General features: G+C 45.1%; 2 protein-coding genes across 2 annotated transcripts in view; both read left to right on the top strand.

Moving 5' to 3' along the window:
• LOC132765760 (zinc finger protein 665-like) overlaps nt 1–22,425 on the top strand; it is a 255,289-nt gene that overhangs the window by 131,087 nt on the left and 101,777 nt on the right. The gene's annotated exons all lie outside the window — the stretch shown is intronic.
• On the top strand, nt 390–14,670 carry LOC137096257 (zinc finger protein 420-like). The gene is made up of 5 exons (XM_067465143.1): nt 390–836; nt 8,105–8,216; nt 10,812–10,903; nt 11,105–11,225; nt 11,357–14,670. Exons 1-5 carry the CDS (start codon nt 426–428, stop codon nt 13,543–13,545), a joined length of 2,925 nt encoding a protein of 974 aa, XP_067321244.1. The 5' UTR covers nt 390–425; the 3' UTR covers nt 13,546–14,670.

Genomic DNA, 22,425 nt, shown 5'->3' with positions numbered 1-22,425 from the left:
ATGCATGCAGATCCCAGTAGGGTGGCCTTTTGCAGCTGACAGATGGTAATTTTGTAAGCGCCAATTGTGTAAGTGCAAGCCAAAGTCTTTAGACACTGCACCCAGTGTGTTGATCACTACTGGGATCACCCTTACTGGCTTATAAACTACACTTTATCCCAAGCATAATAGGTAGATGCTACCTTGTTTGCTTGCTCTGGACATCAAAATATCTTGTAAGTGGTGTATAAGGACTGAAAAGGAACATCATTTATGGCCACAGAGATATGCTAAAATGGGACTGGGGTTGTTTTCCCCATTTTCTTTGGATCCCCATCAAACATCTTGCTTGCTTTTCCTGCCCCTTTCTTTCTACCTTCAGTAATTTTCCCAATGTTTTTGCCTTGCAGGAGATCCTGGCAACAGTGAAAGGTTTAACTGAAAAGATGGGAGGGAAAGTCTCTTCTGAGCCCAGCCTGGGAAAAGGCGCTTCCCTCATTCAGGCCAAGCCTAGAGGAGCATTCGAGGAGAGAGCCACCCAGAAGAGCATGCTGGAGGAAGTGCTCACTCCAGATTTATGCCGCCAGCAATTCAGGGACTTTGGCTACAGGGAGACGTTGGGACCTCGGGAGGTTTGCAGCCAGCTGCACCTTCTCTGCCGCCAGTGGCTCCAGCCAGAAAGACGCACCAAGGCAGAGATGTTGGACTTGGTGGTCTTTGAGCAGTTCCTGGCACTCCTTCCCTCGGAGATGTCGTCCTGGGTGAGAGAATGTGGGGCAGAGACCAGTTCCCAGGCGGTGGCCCTGGCAGAAGGCTTCCTCCTGAGTCAGGCAGAGAAGAAGCAGGAAGAGGAGACGGTGAGCTCAGTTAATTTTGGCCATTTTGAGGACCATCCATATGTCTTTGTATGTTTTCTGAAAATTCTGGAACAAGCTGAGGCCAGAGATAATTGCGTCTCATCAGTCAAAAGGCAGGTCAAGGATAGCCTGGACCTGTATGATGGGATTCCGCTTCCCAGAAATACACAGAACATGGTACCTTTTAAAGAGATGTGGTAATTAATAGCACTGGTCATTTCCTGTACAGCTCCGTATGGCTTGGGTCTCAGCTTTTCCAAGAAGTGTTTTCTCTGCCCTCGTTGGGCTCAGCCTGAGATGCCGCTCCTCTCATGGTCTTACCTCCTGGGAAGATGGGACAGAGCCTCCTTCTCAGTGGCTTCTATAAAGACTATGCAGATGGCAATACAATCAATCCCACCATCTGACACTAAATTATAAAGGCACGTCGTGTGGCCAACCAATATCTCTGGACAGGGGGCAAACAGATCCCACCAACTGTCCTTCCTTTAAAATAAAGACTTCACACCACTCTGGCACCAATATAACATTTGAGGAGATGTCTCTCTAGTTAAACTTTCGCTGCCACCATACACTAAATGAACAGGAACGCTCTAGCTATTTAAAATGGTAAAAATGCTTTTTAGACCACCAAGTACTGTGTCTTTTAAATGGCTTCTTTGAAGGAAAACAGATGAGGTTGATTCAAAAGGAAAGGGGAACTAAATCCACAAATGTACACTTGACTCAGGCTTAAGTTTTAAAAAAAAAAACAAGGAAAGTTTATTGTTAGAGATACAGAATGAAGTGAATGCTGTCTACTAAGCTTGGCTGTTACAGATAAAATGTTTTGGTTCTTAAAAGCGTAACGGTTGCATGAGAATGGTTCTTTCTTTGTTACAAATATAAAAACCAGCTATTCCTTCTCTAAATAGCTGTTCCCAGTTTGCCACAGCCTAATTCGCTGGCAAACTTCAGGCAAACTGCCTATTCTAATCACGAACTCCTAAAACTGTAATCCTGCTCTAACTCTAACATCAACAGACTGACTGACTAAAACAGCTTCTTTCTTTCCCTCCAAACAGTCCAACTCCGCCCCCCTTCAACAAACCAATCCTGGCCGCTCCCAGGCTGGCTCAGGCCTAGGCCACTCCCCCTCTCTGAACTGGAGCTTTCCCTAAACTAAGATGGCTCCTGCTGCCCTCTGCCAGGCCTTCTAAGCTGAAACTAACTAGCCTGCCTCTCCTAGGCCCTGCCACCCAGGCTGGCAAGGTAAGGGATCTTCACATTCCCTCCCCACCTCAAGATGGTTTGCGGAGTGAAAAGGTTTGCAGACCTTTTCCGAAGCAAAGCCTAACAATATCCTAGGCCCAACTAACCCCTCTAACTAATCTATCTATCTAATCTATCTATCTATATACATACCCACATTTAAATACATTTTGCAATACTCACATCTGCAATAAACACATTTTGCATTTCAATATATACCATATAAAATCAATGCATTATACACAATAAATACATTCCTGTAGGGAAAAAAGAACATGTTAAATACATAGCAACAATGCATATAAACAGTCTAACATAGCAAATACAATACCTTCTCTAATCCTAATCTTTACCTTAACTCAGGGCTCTGGACAACACATCTGCAATGACATTTTGAGTGCCCCTAATATGTTTTATTTCAAAATCATAATCTTGGAGTGTTAAACTCCAACGAATTAACTTACTATTAGTGCCCTTAACCTGGTGTAACCACCTTAAGGGTGAATGGTCAGTGCACAGAGTAAACCTTCTTCCCCATAAGTATGGTTTTAATTTTGTGATAGCCCACACTATCACCAAACACTCTCTTTCAATTACTGACAAGTGCTGTTCCCTTTCTATTAGCTTTTTACTGAGATACAGCACAGGTTGCATCACACCTTCTTCGTTTTCCTGACCTAGCACTGCTCCAAGTCCCACCTTGGAGGCATCCGTGGTTAAAACAAAAGGTTTCTCAAAATTGGGCGCTATCAACACAGGTTCACTCATTAAGGCACTCTTCAATAAATCATAGGCGGTCTGACACTCAGTTGTCCACTTAATTTTATCAGGTGATGTCTTTTTTGTGCAATCAGTTAATACTGCCGCCAGAGAACTAAAATCAGGAATGAAACGTCTGTAGAATCCTACAGCTCCTAAAAAAGATCGGATTTGTTTCTTGGTTTTTGGAATAGGCCATTCGCGTATTGCCTGTGCCTTATCCATATCCGGCAATATGGAACCTCCTCCCACTATATGACCAAGATATTTAACATGTGATCTGGCCATTTGGCACTTAGAGGCTTTGACTGTCAAACCAGCCTCCCGGATTTTGTGCAACACTTTCTCTAAGTGCTCCAGATGTTGTTCCCACGTCTGGCTATAAATTGATAAATCATCGATATAGGCTTGTACAAAGTCTTTCATCCCTGCTAACATTGGATCAATTAACCTCTGAAATGTGGCAGGGGCATTTTTTAGCCCAAAACTGAGGATGGTAAATTGGTACAACCCATCCTTAGAAATTAAAGCGGTTTTCTCCTGGTCCTCTGGGTGCATAGCCACCTGCCAATATCCTTTGGTGAGGTCCAGGGTTGTTATGTATTGGGCTGACCCTATGGTCTCTCTTAGCTCATCTATTCGCGGCATCGGATACACATCAGAGATGGTAACCTGATTTAATTTACGGTAATATACACAGAATCTGATGGTATTATCTGGCTTTGGTACTAACACAATTGGAGATGACCATGGGCTACTCGATGGTATAATTAAACCAAGGTTTAACATTTCTTGTATCTCCTTTGAGATCAGTCTGCCTTGTTCTCCTGTTACGCGGTATGGGGCAGATGCTATAGGGTTAGCTGTCCCTGTATTTATCCGGTGACAAGCTAAATGGGTTCTACCCGGTATATTGGAAAATACCTCCCTATGCTGGTACAATAGATCCTTCAACTGTTGTTTCTGTGGATCTGTTAAGTTGGTATTCTCATCCACAGAGGGTAAAGTACAATCCGCCGTTACCTTTCCCCATCCCGACAGTGAAATTTCCCCATCTGTCTCCTGGGATACTTGCATACCTACCCTAGCCCTGGAGTAGTAAGGCTTAAGCATATTCACATGTAATTTCCTACACCTTCCCCCATCTATGTTTTCCCCCACCAGATAAGTGACTTCCGAAATCTTAGACAATATTACATAAGGTCCCTCCCAAGAAACCTCCAGTTTCTTCTTAGATCTTGGTTTTAAAACCAGGACCCTATCTCCCACATCAAAACATCGGTGTCTTGCGTGAAGATCCGCCTGTTCTTTCTGCTTCAGCTGGGCAGTTGACAAACTCTCGGCTGTGCAGTCTCTCATGGTTGTTAAATGTCCTCGTAAGTCCTCGATGTAGCTGTTGATATCACTCTCTGGAATGTCCTCTGCTCCTGTCCATGCTTCCTTCAAAATGTCCATAGGTCCTCTTGGTGTTCTCCCATATAACAGTTCAAATGGGCTGAACTTGGTGCTGGCTTGTGGAACCTCCCGATAAGCAAACAAGAAGAGTTGAAGTTTCTTGTCCCAATCATTAGGGTTCTTGTGGACGTACGCCTTCAGCATGTGGTTGAGGGTACCGTTGAACCTCTCCGTCAAGCCGTTGGTTTGAGGATGGTATGGAGTAGAAGTAAGATGCTTTATCTTGCAGGTCCGGAACAGTTCTTGCATCATCTGCGACATGAATGTAGCTCCAAGATCTGTAATGATAGATCTAGGGAAACCCACGCGTGCAAATATATTGAGCAGCGCGTCTGCCACTGTTTTGGCGTCAGTTTCCTTCAATGGAATTGCCTCTGGGTATCGTGTGGCAAAGTCCACGGCAGTCAAGATGAATCTATGTCCATCAAGTGTCTTGTGGGACATAGGGCCAATGATGTCCACCCGACCTTGTCAAAGGGAACAGTGACAACTGGAATGGATTGTAACAGTCCTTTTGTCTTATCTTTGGCTTTTCCCACCATTTGACAAGTCTCACAGGATTTACAATAGGCTGTCACATCACCTCCCATTCCTGGCCAAAAAAATCTAGACTGGATGCGATCTTTGGTCTTCTTGATACCTAGGTGTCCACTGAAGGTGGTATCATGGGCTAACGAGGATTTTAGCCCTATACTTTTGTGGTACTACCAGTTGTGTTCTTTCCTCAAAGAATTTGGGACTCTTTTGTCTCCTCACAACTCGGTACAATTTATTCTCCACAACTTTAAACAAAACTGGCTTTTCACTTGTGGGTGTGTGGTTTTCTGGGACCACTTCATCCCATAAAGGTTTTAAGCTTTCATCATGTTGCTGGGCTGCTTCAAACTGTCTCATATGGCTTTGGTTTAAACTGAAGGGAATTTCTTGGCTGACATTTTCTGTCTGTGAGGTAGATGGTTGTTCATCAGCAACACTGTATTCAGCCCTCCCTTCTAGTTCAGCTTGGCTTCTGGTAATCATATTAACATGTCTACAGCGCTCAGCCAAATCATTGCCCAACAATACTGGAACTTCTAAATCATTAAAAAGTCCCATTCTCCATTTTCCAGAGAAGTTCTTGTATTCTATTGGGATTTCAGCCACTGACACTTCAAAAACCGGGCCATAAATCCCTCTCAGCTTGTATTTTTGGCCTGGAAGTATCTGGTCTTCCTTGACAAACTCCGGCCTAATGAGCGATACTTCGGACCCAGTGTCTCTGAACCCCATTAGTTCTTGACCCTTTATTTTTATCACCCTCAAATAATCTCCATTTGTCTCTTTCTCAGTACCCCATACTCGCATTATCTTTACAGGCTCTTCCTGTGCGTGTGGAGACTGACTTTCTTCGTGTGGAGATATTTGCCTAACCACCTTAACTGGCTTTGGTGGTGTAATTGGCCTTTTCTGGGTGTTTAATTTAGGGCAAGCCGTTTTCTTATGACCCTCTTGATGGCAGAAGTAACAGACAAGTTTTCCTGTGGCAATCTCTGGAATGCGGTCCCTCCTGACAGGATTTTGGCTTCCCACGTCAGTTTTCTCTTTTGGAACCCATTCCCTCGGTCTCTTGGTGGCTCCTGAGCTATGACTCACATTCCAGTCATGCTCCATCTCATCCAACCAAGCCGCGAGATCTGACACTTGCTTAATCTTCTTGTCTTTAACGAACCACCTCATTTGTATGGGGATCAGTCGATAAAACTGTTCCATACAAACTAAATGCTTTAACTCCTCAAACGTGGTCGTTTTACTTCCTTCAAGCCATCTCTCTAAGGCTTTTTCCACTCGGCTTCCCAATTGTGAAAAGGTTTCTCCTGGCTTTCTTTTGATCTCCCTGAACATTTTCCTACTTTGTTCAGGAGTCAAGCCAAACCTCAGCTTCACCCTTTCTTTAAATATGAGGTAACTTGCACTCTCTGTCTCTCACAGATCAGCGTAAACCTCACTAAGTTCCCCACAAAGTAGTGGTCTCAGGTACACCATCATTTTGGCTTCAGGTACCTCGAAATCGTGGCAAGCCCGTTCAAAGCTAGCCAGAAATGACTCCACGCAGTCCCCTTTTACATAACGAGGAAAGTTCTTTAACATTCTTTGCATGTTAGAGTCCTGCTGTTGGCTTAAGTTAGGAGTTCTCTCTCTTTCTCTCAATTGTAGTTCTGCCATTCTCTCCTCATGTCTTAAATGTTCTCTTTCTCTTTCTATCTCAGCCATTCTTTCTCTCTGCCTCTCTTCAGCTTGCATTTCTCTCTGCCTCTCTTCAGCTTGCATTCTTTCTCTTTCAGCCTGAAACTCAAGTTCTCTCAACCTCATTTCTAGCCTAAGCTTTTCAACTGACAAAGAGGTAGCCATTTGTTCTTGTCTACTCTCTTGTACTTGGGTCTCAGTTTCCTCAACTACAGAAGCAGTTGTCTCCCCTTCTCTTTCTGGTTCTTCAGAAGTACCCTTCTCTGTTTTTGGTGGTGCCATGGTGCCTAATGTGTGTTAAAATGGTGCTAGAGGTGTTCTGTCTCTGAGGTAATTCTTAGTGTCACGTTTTGACAAAAATTTACCTCAGGATTCTCACAAAAATGCTCTGGATTGAGATATTACACGATCCCACACCGCTGCAAACCAATTATAATGACTCCTTTGTGGCTGTCTGGGCAGGGGGTCAAACAATCCCACCACTGCCACCAATTATAAAGACTATGCAGATGGCAATACAATCAATCCCACCATCTGACACTAAATTATAAAGGCACGTCGTGTGGCCAACCAATATCTCTGGACAGGGGGCAAACAGATCCCACCAACTGTCCTTCCTTTAAAATAAAGACTTCACACCACTCTGGCACCAATATAACATTTGAGGAGATGTCTCTCTAGTTAAACTTTCGCTGCCACCATACACTAAATGAACAGGAACGCTCTAGCTATTTAAAATGGTAAAAATGCTTTTTAGACCACCAAGTACTGTGTCTTTTAAATGGCTTCTTTGAAGGAAAACAGATGAGGTTGATTTAAAAGGAAAGGGGAACTAAATCCACAAATGTACACTTGACTCAGGCTTAAGTTTCAAAAAAAAACAAGGAAAGTTTACTGTTAGAGATACAGAATGAAGTGAATGCTGTCTACTAAGCTTGGCTGTTACAGATAAAATGTTTTGGTTCTTAAAAGCGTAACGGTTGCATGAGAATGGTTCTTTCTTTGTTACAAATATAAAAACCAGCTATTCCTTCTCTAAATAGCTGTTCCCAGTTTGCCACAGCCTAATTCGCTGGCAAACTTCAGGCAAACTGCCTATTCTAATCACGAACTCCTAAAACTGTAATCCTGCTCTAACTCTAACATCAACAGACTGACTGACTAAAACAGCTTCTTTCTTTCCCTCCAAACAGTCCAACTCCGCCCCCCTTCAACAAACCAATCCTGGCTGCTCCCAGGCTGGCTCAGGCCTAGGCCACTCCCCCTCTCTGAACTGGAGCTTTCCCTAAACTAAGATGGCTCCTGCTGCCCTCTGCCAGGCCTTCTAAGCTGAAACTAACTAGCCTGCCTCTCCTAGGCCCTGCCACCCAGGCTGGCAAGGTAAGGGATCTTCACAGCTTCCTTGGGTTCAGCAACTCTTTGGTAGGGAGATTAGATTGGCTCCGTCCTTCCTGTCCTCTTCATTCAGAAGATGTAACTGTTTGACATATCCCACCTCCCACTCCCCAACCACTCCTGAAGCCTTTTCTTTTCCCAATTCTCCCTTTCATTTCCTTCCCTTGTTTCTGCTTCTGCTGCAGGATTTGTGTCTGGAACGGATCCCTGAGGCAGGTCAGTGTTTTTCTGAATCCAGTCAAAGGCAGCCGCCAAGGTGGAGGATGGAGGACAGCGAAGGAAAGTCTCCCTCAATGAGTAAGTGCGGTCCGAAGTTTTCTCCTTGGCCTTCTCCATTCAAGTCTGCCTGAATATATCTGGGTTGTTTGAATCATGGCACGTTAACAAGATCATGCTGCCTAAACAGTACTGGGATGGTGTAGGCATACTTCAGCTAAGAAAGTCTCCTAACAGAAAATCTGCTTTTTCTTTCTTAGCTTCTGCGTAGCTGGATTTTCCCCTTGTAACATTTTCACTGATAAAAAAGGACGGGAGGAATACCAACTCTTAGTATCAGGGTATAATAGTATATTATATACTGTATATAATAGTGTATATATGTATACTATATATAATAGTATATTTTATATAATAGTATATACTGCTCAAGCAGGGAGCTTTGAGATGGTTGAACAGAAGCTCTCCGAAGCTCTAGGTGCTCTTACTGTCTATTACAGGGAAAACCAACTGATCCCTAATCCATCTAAAAAACAGGCATGCGCCTTTCACCTTAAGAACAGACAAGCACCCCAAGCTCTGAGGATGACCTGGGAAGGAATCCCACTGGAGCATTGCAGCACACCCAAATACCTGGGAGTCACTCTGGACCATGCTCTGACCTACAAGAAGCATTGCCTGAATATCAAGCAAAAAGTGGGCGCTAGAAACAATATCATACGAAAACTGACTGGCACAACCTGGGAATCACAACAGACACAGTGAAGCATCTGCCCTTGCACTATGCTACTCTGCTGCTAAGTACGCATGCCCAGTGTGGAACACACCTCACCACACTAAAACAGTGGATGTGGCTCTTAATGGGACGTGCCGCATTATCACAGGGTGTCTGCGCCCTACACCACTGGAGAAATTACACTGTTTAGCTGGTATTGCACCACCTGACATCCGCCGGGAAGTAGCAGCCAATAGTGAAAGGACTAAGGCAGTGACATCTCCGGCCCATCCTCTGTTTGGATATCAGCCAGCACGTCAACGACTTAAATCAAGAAATAATTTTCTAAGATCTACAGAGATACTCGCTGGAACACATCAGCAAGCGAGAGTCCAAAAGTGGCAGGCTCAAACCCAGACTCTCATCAAATGACTGATACCAGATGAGAGACTCCCCCCTGGGCACACAGAAAACTGGGCGACTTGGAAGGCGCTGAACAGACTGCGCTCTGGCACCACGAGATGCAGAGCCAATCTTAAGAAATGGGGCCACAAAGTGGAGTCCATGACATGCGAGTGTGGAGAAGAGAAAACTACAGACCACCTGCTGCAATGCAACCTGAGCCCTGCCACATGCACCATGGAGGACCATCTTGCGGCAACACCAGAGGCACTCCAAGTGGCCAGATACTGGTCAAAGGACATTTAATCAACTACCAAGCTTGCAAACTTTGTGTTTTGTATGTTTGTTTGTTTGTTCTGTTAAAAATGTTCTACAGCTGTTTGGTTGCCTGACACGATAAATAAATAAATAGTATATTGGCAGAAAACAATGCAATAAAGATTCATGTGGGAATGAGGAGGATTCTCTCCTAGTCCACCCTATTGCCGTGGTGTGTGCCTGCCTACAACAAGGCAATGTAAATTCACCTGCCACTAGCGCCCGCTTCTGAGCATGTATGACCAGCAAAACTTAGAGCCGTAGCAAACTACTGGAAACGAGAGCGAGCTTGTGCTCGAGCTCGCTCCAAAGCCCCGCCTTTTTCCCCCCGAAGCTGCTCTCTCTTGCTAGTGTGCCTATTTTCCCTTGCTAGGGAAGTGATGCGAGTGTACTCTCACAGTTGGCAGAATTCAACTGTGAGCGTACGCTCGCATCCCTGCCCTCTGCAATGGAAAACAGGCACGCTAGCAAGAGAGAGAGCAGCCTCGGGGGGGAAAAAGGCGGGGCTTCGGAGCAAGCCCGAGCGCAAGCTTCCTGTAGTTTGCTGCGGCACGAGCGTATGCTCGCAACGCTGCCCTAGCAAAGGGAAAGAGGCGGAGAAAGAGGCGGAGCATCGCTCGTGCTGGCTTAGTTTGCTCTCGCAAAATCCTAGTTTGCTACGGCTCTTAGAGAAAGTACGAATCTCATCAGCTTCCATTGCAGATGAGAAAAATGTAGAGATTTAAAATGTTGACCACTAAAAATGGAAATCATGAGAAAATGGAGGGTTATGAAAGGATAGGTTGACACAGGGTCATTTTGGAAGAAGGCTTCTCGTTGTCTGTAGGTTTTAAATTTTGTTGGGGTCTTTTTACTAACCCAAGGCTGACCTTGACGTCATTCTTGCATTTAATGTGTGCATTTTGCTGATTTTGAATAAAAAGGTGGCTGAAGTGCTCTTCTTTTTGGTGAAGGAGGAGCTTATCCTCCTTTTTTCAATGTTATTCCTGCCTCAGGTCCCATTTTTCCGTTAAGAAGCCATGCTCATGAGCAGATTTGCTTGATTAACTTGTGCCTGATTATAAAGGAGAAGGATGATGTGCACCTCACAACTGCAGGATTGCGGTCTTCCAAGACTTTCCAATTCTTTCTGTGTATACATTATGGTGTTTGTTACGTTGGAATGTGTAGAAGGAATTTGAAGGAGAAAGGAGAGAGTGGGTAATAATGTTCTCTTTCCCTTCTCTTTTCTTTCCTCCCAGGAGAAGGAACAAGGACTGGGTCTGCAAGTAGAAGTATAAGAGCATCTCTTCCTCAAGAGGAACTCAGAACAGCATCTGCAGGAGTACATCAGGTAGGGGGCAGGCCCTCCAGCAAGCCAAGAAAGGCGCAGGCTGTGTTCTGCTGTCGATTTAACCACTCTGTGGTTCTCACAAAATCTTGTTCTTTCCCTTTGCTTGCATCCAGTGTGTTACTTCAAAGAGCCTGTAGATATCATCCAATAAGAAGTTCAAGTTTTAGAGCAGTCTGAAACAATATTTTTGTTGTTCTCCAGGTGACTTTTGAGGAGGTGGCTGTGGATTTCACAGAAGAAGAGTGGGCTCTGTTGGACCCAGGCCAAAGGGCCCTTCATCAGAAGGTGATGGAGGAGAATTTGGAAGTCCTCTCCTCTCTGGGTAAGGCTCCCCCTGTCTTGTGCTTAGTCAGCTCACATAAAACCAGAATTCTTTGTATTATATTATATTGATATTAAAGCAGTCAGAATTCTTTTCTTCTAATCTTGTTGACTTCTGATGTCTCTTTCCAGGAAGCACTTGTGGAAACAATTCCTCGTCATCAAAGTGTTTGGAGGGGAAAAAAAGATTCAGTCAAAAGGCCTTCCTCTCCCATTACCAATCAGATCACACAAGGAAGAAACCATTTCGTTGTTGGATATGCCGAAAGAGTTTCATTTCGAAGAGTTTCCTCCTTTGTCATCAAACAACTCACGCCGGGAGGAAACTATTCAAATGCCCGAAGTGTAGAAAAGAGTTTATTTGGAAGTCACACCTCACTCGGCATCAAGCAACTCACACTGAGGACAATTCATTCAAATGCCCGGAGTGTGGAAAAGGCTTTATTCAGAAGGCAGACCTCACAAGGCATCAAGCAACTCACACTGGGGAGAAACCATTCAAATGCCCGGAGTGTGGAAAAGGCTTTATTCAGAAGAGAAACCTCACTCAGCATCAAGCAACTCACACTGGGGAGAAACCATTGAAATGCCCAGAGTGTGGAAAAGGCTTTATTCAGAAGGGAAACCTCACTCGGCATCAAGCAACTCACACTGGGGAGAAACCATTCAAATGCCCAGAGTGTGGAAAAGGCTTTATTCACAAGGCAAACCTCACTTGGCATCAAGCAACTCACACTGGGGAGAAACCATTCAAATGCCCAGAGTGTGGAAAAGGCTTTATTCAGAAGACAGAGCTCATTCGGCATCAAGCAACTCACACTGGGGAGAAACCATTGAAATGCCCAGAGTGTGGAAAAGGCTTTATTCAGAAGGGAAACCTCACTCGGCATCAAGCAACTCACACTGGGGAGAAACCATTCAAATGCCCAGAGTGTGGAAAAGGCTTTATTCACAAGGCAAACCTCACTTGGCATCAAGCAACTCACACTGGGGAGAAACCATTCAAATGCCAAGAGTGTGGAAAAGGCTTTATTCAGAAGACAGAGCTCATTCGGCATCAAGCAACTCACACTGGGGAGAAACCATTGAAATGCCTAGAGTGTGGAAAAGGCTTTATTCAGAAGACAGACCTCACTCGGCATCAAGCAACTCACACTGGGGAGAAACCATTCAAATGCCCAGAGTGTGGAAAAGGCTTTATTCACAAGGCAAACCTCACTTGGCATCAAGCAACTCACACTGGGGAGAAACCATTCAAATGCCCAGAGTGTGGAAAAGGCTTTATTCAGAAGACAGAGCTCATTCGGCATCAAGCAACTCACACTGGGGAGAAACCATTGAAATGCCCAGTGTGTGGAAAAGGCTTTATTCAGAAGGGAAACCTCACTCGGCATCAAGCAACTCACACTGGGGAGAAACCATTCAAATGCCCAGAGTGTGGAAAAGGCTTTATTCACAAGGCAAACCTCACTTGGCATCAAGCAACTCACACTGGGGAGAAACCATTCAAATGCCCAGAGTGTGGAAAAGGCTTTATTCAGAAGACAGAGCTCATTCGGCATCAAGCAACTCACACTGGGGAGAAACCATTGAAATGCCCAGAGTGTGGAAAAGGCTTTATTCAGAAGACAGACCTCACTCGGCATCAAGCAACTCACACTGGGGAGAAACCATTGAAATGCCCAGAGTGTGGAAAAGGCTTTATTCGGAAGTCACACCTCACTCGGCATCAAGCAACTCACACTGGGGAGAAACCATTGAAATGCCCGGAGTGTGGAAAAGGCTTTATTCGGAAGTCACACCTCACTCGGCATCAAGCAACTCACACTGGGGAGAAACCATTCAAATGCCCAGAGTGTGGAAAAGGTTTTATTCAGAAGGGAAACCTCACTCAGCATCAAGCAACTCACACTGGGGACAAACCATTGAAATACCCAGAGTGTGGAAAAGGCTTTATTCACAAGGCAGACCTCACTCGGCATCAAGCAACACACACTGGGGAGAAACCATTCAAATGCCCAGAGTGTGGAAAAGGCTTTATTGAGAAGGCAGAGCTCACTAAGCATCAAGCAACTCACACTCGGGAGAAACCATTCAAACGCACGGCATGTGGAAAAGGCTTTATTCAGAAAGTGCCCTTTTTTGGGGATTCCTCATCATCGGAAGAAGAAGGGGAGCAGGGAGGTGCTTGTGACTTGGAGGAAGAGGAAGGAGAATCTGACAATGAGGCTTTGCAGGTGCCTACTTTTTTAGAAAGACAGAGGGAGCCAGAGAACAGGTGGCGGTCAGCTAGATTAGCTGCTAAAAGATTGATGAACTAATTGGGTGACACCTTAAGGCCTCCTGTGTGGGGTATAAATCAGAAGCAGGAGAACTTAGCTAACAACAACTCTGTTACTGCCGGAACCTGCTTTGTGTTAAGGTCTTCGTAATCTGTGCCTTATCTGTAGTATCTGTAGTAAGATTTTCTTGTTTACTTTTTCAATTGCATTCCCTTATTTTCTTTGCTGGAGTAAAGCATTTTTCTTTTACATTCAACTTTGTATTGAGGCTGTTTTAAAGAGCAAAACAGGACACACTTCACCCGACATCAAGCAATTCATACTGGGGAGAAAGCATCAGATACCCACAGTGTGGAATAGGCTTTATTCAAAAGGCAGGCCTCACTCTGCATCAAGCAACTCACACTGGGGAGAAACCATTCAAATGCCTGGAGTGTGGAAATAGTTTCCCTAGGATGAAATACCTCGCCCATCATCAAACCTTTCAAATGCCTGGACTGTAGAAAAGGCTTTATTCAGAAGGCAGGCCTCACACTCTGCATCTGGCAACTCACTGGGGAAAAACCATTCAAATGCATAGAGTGCGAGAAAAGTTTTATTCGGAAGATAGATCTGACTTACCATGTGTAACGATGTCTAAATGTTATTCCTTTTGTTATGTGTAGTTTGGACAGTGGTTTAGGGATGGTAAGTATGGGAGATTATGTTTTGTTGGAGAGGGTGGCTTGGCGTTAGCTGAGTTGCCATAGCAACAGGGGCGGAGCCAACTGCCTCTTCAGGGGCAGCTGTTTTAAAAAAGAGTCAGTCAGTACGCCAGCGAGCTACTGAGTGGACTGAATCTCTTGGTGGAGATTCAGGGAATGTGTCTGTAGCCAGAGTGCTATAGGGAAAGACTGAATCTCTTGGTGGAGATTCAGGGAGTCAATTGGTGACCAAGTGGTTGCAGAGAAGGACCCGGTACAGGGGGTTGTTGATTCTGAATTAAGAATCAAGGTTTGGCTGGGTTTAAGCCTGTTGTGCCAGCTGTGAAACCTTTTGAAGTGTTTGCCTGAGACTACTCATGAAACCTTTCCAATGTAACCATCAAGATTTGTGCCTCTTTTGAAGAAACAGTTATACATTGTTATACTCCTGTTAAAATAAACTTGTTACTGATTTCCTCAAGCCTTGCCTGATACAGTTTCTCCTAAGTTGAACAGCCTACAATAGTAAAGTCAAGCCAGGAAAGTAAACGCTACGCTATCAAGTGAATAAAGCCTTCTGTAATTAATAGTCCCTTTATAAAATAGCTCCTAGGTTGATATTGATCGTTGCCCGGCTTCCCTCATAGATTAGGTGGCAGTGGGTGCTCTACCACGCGCACCTCCACAATTGGTGGCAGCAGTTTAACAACTCCTTTACACCATGAAACAGGTTGGGGAGTTTGTAAGACTGTTTATTTGGGGTGGGGGGGGAATAAGTCCTTTGGTTTTGTTTTTTTTAATTAGTGCTCCCCTAAGGATAATAATCTGTAAGCCGCTCTGAGTCTCCTTAGGGGTTGAGAAGAGCGGGGTATAAATTCAGTAAATAATCATCATCATCATCTCCCTGGGTTATATGGCACTTCCACACAGTCATATAACCCAGAATATCAAGGCAGAAAATCCCATAATATCCGCTTTGACATGGGTTATGTGAGTCCACACTGTTATATATTCCAGTTCAGAGCAGAAAATGTGGGTTTTTATCCAGCTGTGCGTAAGGGGCCTTGGCCTCCATGAATTGTTTTCGCTAAGATTTGTTTCAGTCTATTAGATAATATTTCTGCCAATAACTAGTAATAGCAATTCACTAATGAAATTGGTCTGAAATTCTTCACTTGCACCATATCTCTAACTTGTTGAACTTGCTGGCCAAAAGGTCGCAGATTCGAATCAGGGGAGCAGTGTGAGCTCCCATTATTAGCCCCAGCTTCTGCCAACCTAGCAGTTCAAAAACATACAAATGTGAGTAGGTCAATAGGTACCGCTCCAGCGGGAAGGTAACTATGCTGGCCACATGACCTTGGAGGTGTCTATGGACAACGCTGGCTCTTCGGCTTAGAAAAGGAGATGAGAACCAATGCCCAGAGTCGGACACGACTGGACTTAAATTCAGGGGAAAACCTTTACCTTTAACCAAACTTGTTGAAGTATGAGGACTATCGTGGTCTCTGCCCAGGAGTCTGGAGTTGAAATCCACAAGCATGTGAACAATTTGAACAGGAAAGGAGAAACCATGAAAACCAACAAAATCTCTCTACAAGAAAGGCACTGCAGACTAACACAACCAGGGAAGTCAGCCATAGCAGAGCACCCGATGAACCAACCTGGACACAGCATATTATTTGAGAACACAGAAATTCTGGACCACTCCAACAACCACCATGTCAGGAGACACAGAGAAGCCACTGAAATCCACAAGAAGCATGTGGACAATTTCAACAGAAAGGAGGAACCCATGAAAATGAACAAAACCTGGCTAGCAGTATTTTAAAAAACTCTAACATCAGGACAGTAAATAAAGAGCAACACCCCCAAAATAGGGGTATTCCTGACATGAAACAATCAGGGCCAACTAACACCTCCAAAGGATCTCCCAGACAGGAATCAGCCAGTCTTTGAAGCTGCAAGGCCATTTAATGCTTATCAAGGTGGCCAATTGCAACATTCACACTTGTCTCAAGCAGACAAGAGTTCTTTCCCCCATCCTGGACATATATAAACTTCACCTGCCTAGTTTCAACAGACCTCACAAGCTATGAAGATGCCTGACATAGAAGTGAGCGAAATGTCAGGAGAGAATGCTTCTGGAACATGGCCACACTTGCCCAGAAAACTCACAGCAACTCAACAATAATAATAACAATAATGATAATAATAATAATACATCACACAGTCCTAGATGTTTGGGAAGTGTTCGACTTGTGATTTTGTGATACGAAATCCAGCATATCTATCTCATTTGCTGTGAAATACTGTGTTTTGTGTCAGTAAAATAATAATAAGTCAAACTACTCTGGGACTTCCAAATTCAGACAGATAAGAGTAATGGAGCACAATACTCCTGACCTCACGATCGTGTTAAAAAACAAAGTATGGATCGTTGATGTTCAATCCCAGGCGACAGCAGGATTGGTTTTTTTGTTTGTTTGTTTGTTTTGTGTCAGGAGTGACCTGAGAAACTGCAAGTCGCTCCTGTTGTGAGAGAATTAGCCGTCTGCAAGGACGTTGCCCAGGGGACGCCCAGATGATTTGATGTTTTTATCATCCTTGTGGGAGGCTTCTCTCAGTCCCCGCATGAGGAGCTGGAGCTGATAGAAGGAGCTCATCCGTCTCTCCCCGGATTCGAACCTGCGACCTGTCAGTCTTCAGTCCTGCCAGCACGGGTTTAACCCACTGCACCATCGGGGGCTCCAGAGTGCACTATGAACCCAAACAATGATGGATCTGGACCAAATTTGGCATTCATACCCAATATGCCCAAATTTGAATACTGGTGGGTTTGAGGGGAAATGGCCAGGACATTTTGGAGTTGCAGGTTCTGAGATTTATAGTTCACCTGCAATCAATGAGAACTATGAACTCCACCAAAGATGAAATTGAACCTAACTTGGCACACAGAGCCCCCATGACCAGCAAAAAAAATGCTGGAGGTCTTCGAGGAAAATTCACCTTGATTCAGAGGAGTTGTAGTTCACCTACATCCAGAGAGCACTGTGAATATGATGGGTCTGGACCAAACTTGGCACACATACCTGATATCCCAAAATTTGATTACTGGATGGTTTGGGGGGAACTGACCTTTGTGGCAGTTGTAGTTCACCCACAACCAGAGAAACTGTGACCTCCACCGATGAAGGACCAAACTTGGCACACAGAACTCCCAAGACTAACTCAACCTACTGGAGGGTTTGAGAGGACTGACTCACCGTAGTGGGAGTTGTAGTTTACCCAACAGCCAGTGAGCACACTGAAACCCACCAATGAGGCATCTGGAGCAAACCTGCCCAACGTAACAAACTTTAAGTGCCGATGGAGTTTTTTGGGGTTAGCCTGGCATGATGGGAGTTGTAGTTCACACACAACCTTATGCATCTTGTACAATTGAAAATTTGACTTTTTCAAATAACCTGGGCAATAACTGGGACCCAAGGTAATTTAACCTATCAAGGATATAGGGAGATCAATTATTTGGACTGAAATGGTCGCACCACCCTTTTTCTACTATGTTTATTTATTCACTAGCTGTACCCGCCACGTGTTGCTGTGGCCAACCTTCCATCCCTCTTTCTCTCCCTTCCTTCCTTTGCTCTGTTTCTTTACTTCCTTCCCTTTTCTTTTTTCCTTCTCACCTTCCTTCTCTACCTCTTTCCTTCTTTCCCCCTTTTTCTTAACTTCTTTCTCTCCTTCCTTTGCTCTTTCTTTCTTTCTTTCTTTCTTTCTTTCTCTCTTTCTCCCCTCCCTTCCCTTTTTCTGTATCGTCATTTAGTTTTTCGTCATTTAGATTTTTGGGGTTTTTAAGTACTTCCCACTCGTTTATGGGGGGGGGGGGGATTATGAGTGATGGTCACTCATTGGTCTGTTAGGGGTATAATGTCCAAATTTGGTGTCAATTTCTCCAATGGTTTTTGAGTTATGTTAAACCCACAAATGAACATTAGATCTTGATTTTTATAGATCATCGTATACTTTGTTGTTGTTCATTCATTCAGTCAACTCCGACTCTTCGTGACCTCATGGACCAGCCCACGCCAGAGCTCCCTGTCGGCCATCACCACCCCCAGCTCCTTCAAGGTCAGTCCAGTCACTTCAAGGATGCCATCCATCCATCTTGCCCTTGGTTGGCCCCTCTTCCTTTTGCCTTCCAGCATCATTGTCTTCTCTAGGCTTTGCTGTCTCCTCATGATGTGGCCAAAGTACTTCAACTTTGTCTCTAGTCTCCTTCCCTCCAATGAGCAGCCGGGCTTTATTTCCTGGAGGATGGACTGGTTGGATCTTCTCGCAGTCCAAGGCACTCTCAGAACTTTCCTCCAACACCACAGCTCAAAGGCATCTCTCTTCCTTCGCTCAGCCTTCCCTAAGGTCCAGCTCTCACATCCGTAGGTGACTACAGGGAATACCATGGCTTTGACTAGGCGGATCTTTGTTGCCAGTCTGATGTCTCTACTCTTTATTATTTTATCGAGACTGGACATTGCTCTCCTCCCAAGAAGTAAGCGTCTTCTGATTTCCTGGCCACAGTCTGCATCTGCAGTAATCTTTGCACCTAGAAATACAAAGTCTGTCACGGCCTCCACATTTTCTCCCTCTATTTTCCAGTTGTCAATCATTCTTGTTGCCATAATCTTGGTTTTTTTTATGTTATCTGCAACCCAGCTTTTGCACTTGCTCCTTTCACCTTGATTAGAAGGCTCCTCAGCTCCTCCTCGCTTTTGGCCATCAGAGTGGTGTCATCTGCATATCCGAGGTGGTTAATGTTTCTTCCAGCAATTTTCACCCCAGCTTTGCATTCATCAAGCCCCGCACATCCTCGCATGATGTGTTCTGCATACAAGTTAAAAAGATTGGGTGAGGGGATGCAGCCTTGCCGTATGCCTTTCCCAATCTTGAACCAGTCTGTTGTTTGTATACTACATTATTGTAATTATTTATTATTTACCATTTATTTTTATTATTTTTATTTATATAGATTATTATATTGAATATTATATTCTACATCATTATTGAATTATTATGTATTATTAGACATAAAATATTTCATTTTACACTAGGTAAAGGTAAAGATTTTCCCTTGACATTTAGTCTATTATTATTATTATTATTGGATTCGCATCAACAGGTCGAGCGTCTCATTCCCCTCAGTGGCTTATAGCAGGAGGAGGACTCCCGTGGCCGCCAGCTTGACTGTGTCACTCTCTTTTACTGGGCTTCCTCATGCCTCAGCAAGCGCGAGGAGGCCCTTATAGTCGTCTGCCTCCTTAGCGACGCCTGGGAAAGGCCTCCACCGGAAGTGGAGCAAAAGGCATTCGCGGCCTGACAGAAAAAGAATGTTGTTCTTGTACTGCTGCGGCCTTGCCATGAGAGGAGGCATCCCAACAATAGTAATACCTTGTGGGTTTGAAAGGACTCCAACTCCCGGTGTGCACCACGGCAGAAGAGGGCCGCTTTTGGGCAATGGGGTGCCGCATGTTCTCATGCCGTCCTTTGGTTTCCTTGGCCTCAGAAGGGTCTGGGATGGGGGGAATTGGGGGGGAATTTGCATATGCTAATGAGCAGTGAGGGAGGATGGCCGTCGGTGCCTCTCGTGCTGGCTGTGCCCACGTGACGGGGGGAAGAGAATGGGTTTGCACGCGCAGGCACAGTGTTCTCTTTATTCTTTGTCAAAATTTAAAGGTCTTATTGTTTTTTGGGAAGAATTTTTTTGAGTGCAGGACATAGATTGCCTTGAATGGTGTCTTGTGCCCAAATTTGGTGTCAATTCCCCCAGTGGTTTTTGAGTTCTGATGGTATCACAAACGAACATTACATTTTCTATATATATAAAATCCAAAAGGGCGTCGTTAGGGACCGCAAAATGCGAAAAGCCCCGGACGAAAAATCGCCAAACTTGGCGTACGCATACCTCAAACCACAAGGTATGCAGAACACTCATCACAACTCAAAAAAAAACAACAAACTCACAATTACACAACCAAACGGAGCATGCGCAGAGGCATCCCAGCGCGAGTCGCCCGGCACGCGCACATGGCCGCACCACGCCCCCTCCGCGCAAGCCACGCGCCCTCCCTTCGCCGCCCCGCCCCTTTCCCCATGCCAAACCGAGCACGGCCTAGGCGCTGACGCTGAAGCCCCGGCCTGGGAGTGGGAGCTCGCCAGCCTGTGCGCTCTGGGGGCCGGCCTAGTGCACGTGCGGTGTGGGGGGCTGTCCACCTTCCACAGGCCCGGACAGCTGATGGCCTTCCCGGGCCTGGACCAGCGGAAGCTGCCTGGGAGGCCCCCGCTGCGCGTCTTCATGGCCCGCCCGGGAGAGGCCGTGACCTGCCTCTCCCGAGAACAACCCTTTGGCCTCCGCCACGCCCGGCCCAGGCCGCCCCCGCACACCGGCGTCTGGCTCCAGGGAAGGAACGACGCCGCCATCGGGGATGATGAGGAACGGGAAGGAGGGAAGGAAGCGGGTGACGGAAGGAAGGACGGAAATGAGAGGAAAGGGTGTAAATAGGAAGGAAGGAAAGAAGGAAACAAGAAAAGTGGGAAGGGGAAGTGAAGGTATAGGAAGGAAGGAAGGAAGAAAAGAAGGAAGGCAGGTATATCAGAGAAGAAAGGTAGTAAATAAACAAAAGGAGGGAAGGGGAAGGGAAGGTGTATGAAAAAAGGAAGGAAGGAGAAGTTGGGAAAGTATATGAGGGAAGAAAGGGAGGAAAGAGAAAAAAGAGTAGGAGCATGGGAAAGAAGGGAGAAAAGAAGGAAGGAAGAAGAAAGGAAGGGAAGGTGTAGGAACGAAGGAAAGGAAGGAAGAAAGGACAGAAGAAAAGGGAAGGGAGGAAAGAAAGCAAATGAAGAGAAAGGGAGGGAAGGAAAGAAAGAAGGAAAGAAAAGGAAGTATGGAACTACAGAGCGAAGGAAGGAAAGAGAAAGAGAGGGAAGAAAGGAGACAAAGAGGAAGGAAAAGAAACAGGGAGGAGGAAGGAAAGAGGTACAGAAGGAAGGAGGAGAGAAGGAAAGAAAAAAGGGGAGGGAGGAAAGACGCAGCAAAGGAAAAAGAGAAAGACGCAGGGAAGGAAAGAAATAGGAGAAGGAAGGATGAAAGCAAACAGCTAAGGAAGGAAGTAAACAGGTAGAGAAGGAAGAAAGGAAAGAAGAAAACGGAATGAAGGAAGGAGTGAAAGAAGCAGAGAAAGAGGGAGAGAAGGCTGGCCACAGCAACGCGTGGCGGGTAAAGCTAGTTATTTATATAGATTTACAGTATATTTTGCTCTTCTCACCCTCAAGGAACTCAGGGTGGATTACAATGTACAGATACATGGCAAACATTCAATGCCATAGACCAGGGGTCCTCAAACTTTTTAAACATAGGGCCAGGTCACAGTTCCTCAAACTTTTGGAGGGCTGGATTATAATTTGAAAAAAACGTGAATGAATTCATATGTACATTGCACATATCTTATTTGTAGTGCAAAAACCACTTAAAAACTATTATTAATTTAATTTTACCCCGCTAGCATCTCCCGAAGGACTCGATGCGGCTTACACAGGCCAAGGCCTCAATAACACAACAGCATAACAAACACGAGGGCCGGGTAAATGACATTGGAGGGCCGCATCCATCCCCCGGGCCTTAGTTTGAGGACCCCTGCCATAGACACACAACATATATGCACAGACACACAGAGGCTTTTTAACTTTCCAGCTTTCATGAGGGTATCCTGGCCACCAAGGGAGCTGTCGCTTCAACATCCATTTGAGACACTGATGGAGTACTTCCTCATTCTTTTGCTTGCTTGCTGGATATTTTATGGTGTCGGCAATAGGTTAAATTAGCCTCCCTGCATAAGCAGTACCTAAATTTCCTCCTTGACAGATGCAACTGTGTGCCGTCGCGCCTGGGGTCTATAGATCTTACTGAAAGAAACATGGACGTGACATCTCTCCCCAGGGGATTGCTTCTTGCCCTCCTTTAGGAAACTGGAACTCCCAAGGACTAAGACACAACAGATAACTCAAAATGGTCTTTATTGCTCACAATGAGTTCTCTTTCTTAGGCACAAATTTGATGTTTCAACAGGGATAAAGAAAATATACGTTACAGTCTCTGAAGTCTTGGGTCCAAGAAGTTTTGCAGCTGAGAAACTTTCCAAGTTCCCTCTTTCTCAATGGCTGTGAATGCCTGAGCAATCCACCA

The sequence above is a fragment of the Anolis sagrei genome, chromosome 2 (assembly GCF_037176765.1).
Source record: "Anolis sagrei isolate rAnoSag1 chromosome 2, rAnoSag1.mat, whole genome shotgun sequence".
In the NCBI taxonomy this organism is placed as follows: Eukaryota; Metazoa; Chordata; class Lepidosauria; order Squamata; family Dactyloidae; genus Anolis; species Anolis sagrei.
This window is presented reverse-complemented; position numbering and strand designations above follow the sequence as displayed.

Bases quoted from the DNA above. Each gene is read 5' to 3' on its own strand.
- LOC137096257 (XM_067465143.1), top strand. From the start codon at position 426: ATGGGAGGGAAAGTCTCTTCTGAGCCCAGCCTGGGAAAAGGCGCTTCC. The intron at 8,217-10,811 runs GTAAGTGCGGTC...CTTTCCTCCCAG, and splicing joins AGGAAAGTCTCCCTCAATGA to GAGAAGGAACAAGGACTGGG. The intron at 10,904-11,104 runs GTAGGGGGCAGG...GTTGTTCTCCAG, and splicing joins CATCTGCAGGAGTACATCAG to GTGACTTTTGAGGAGGTGGC.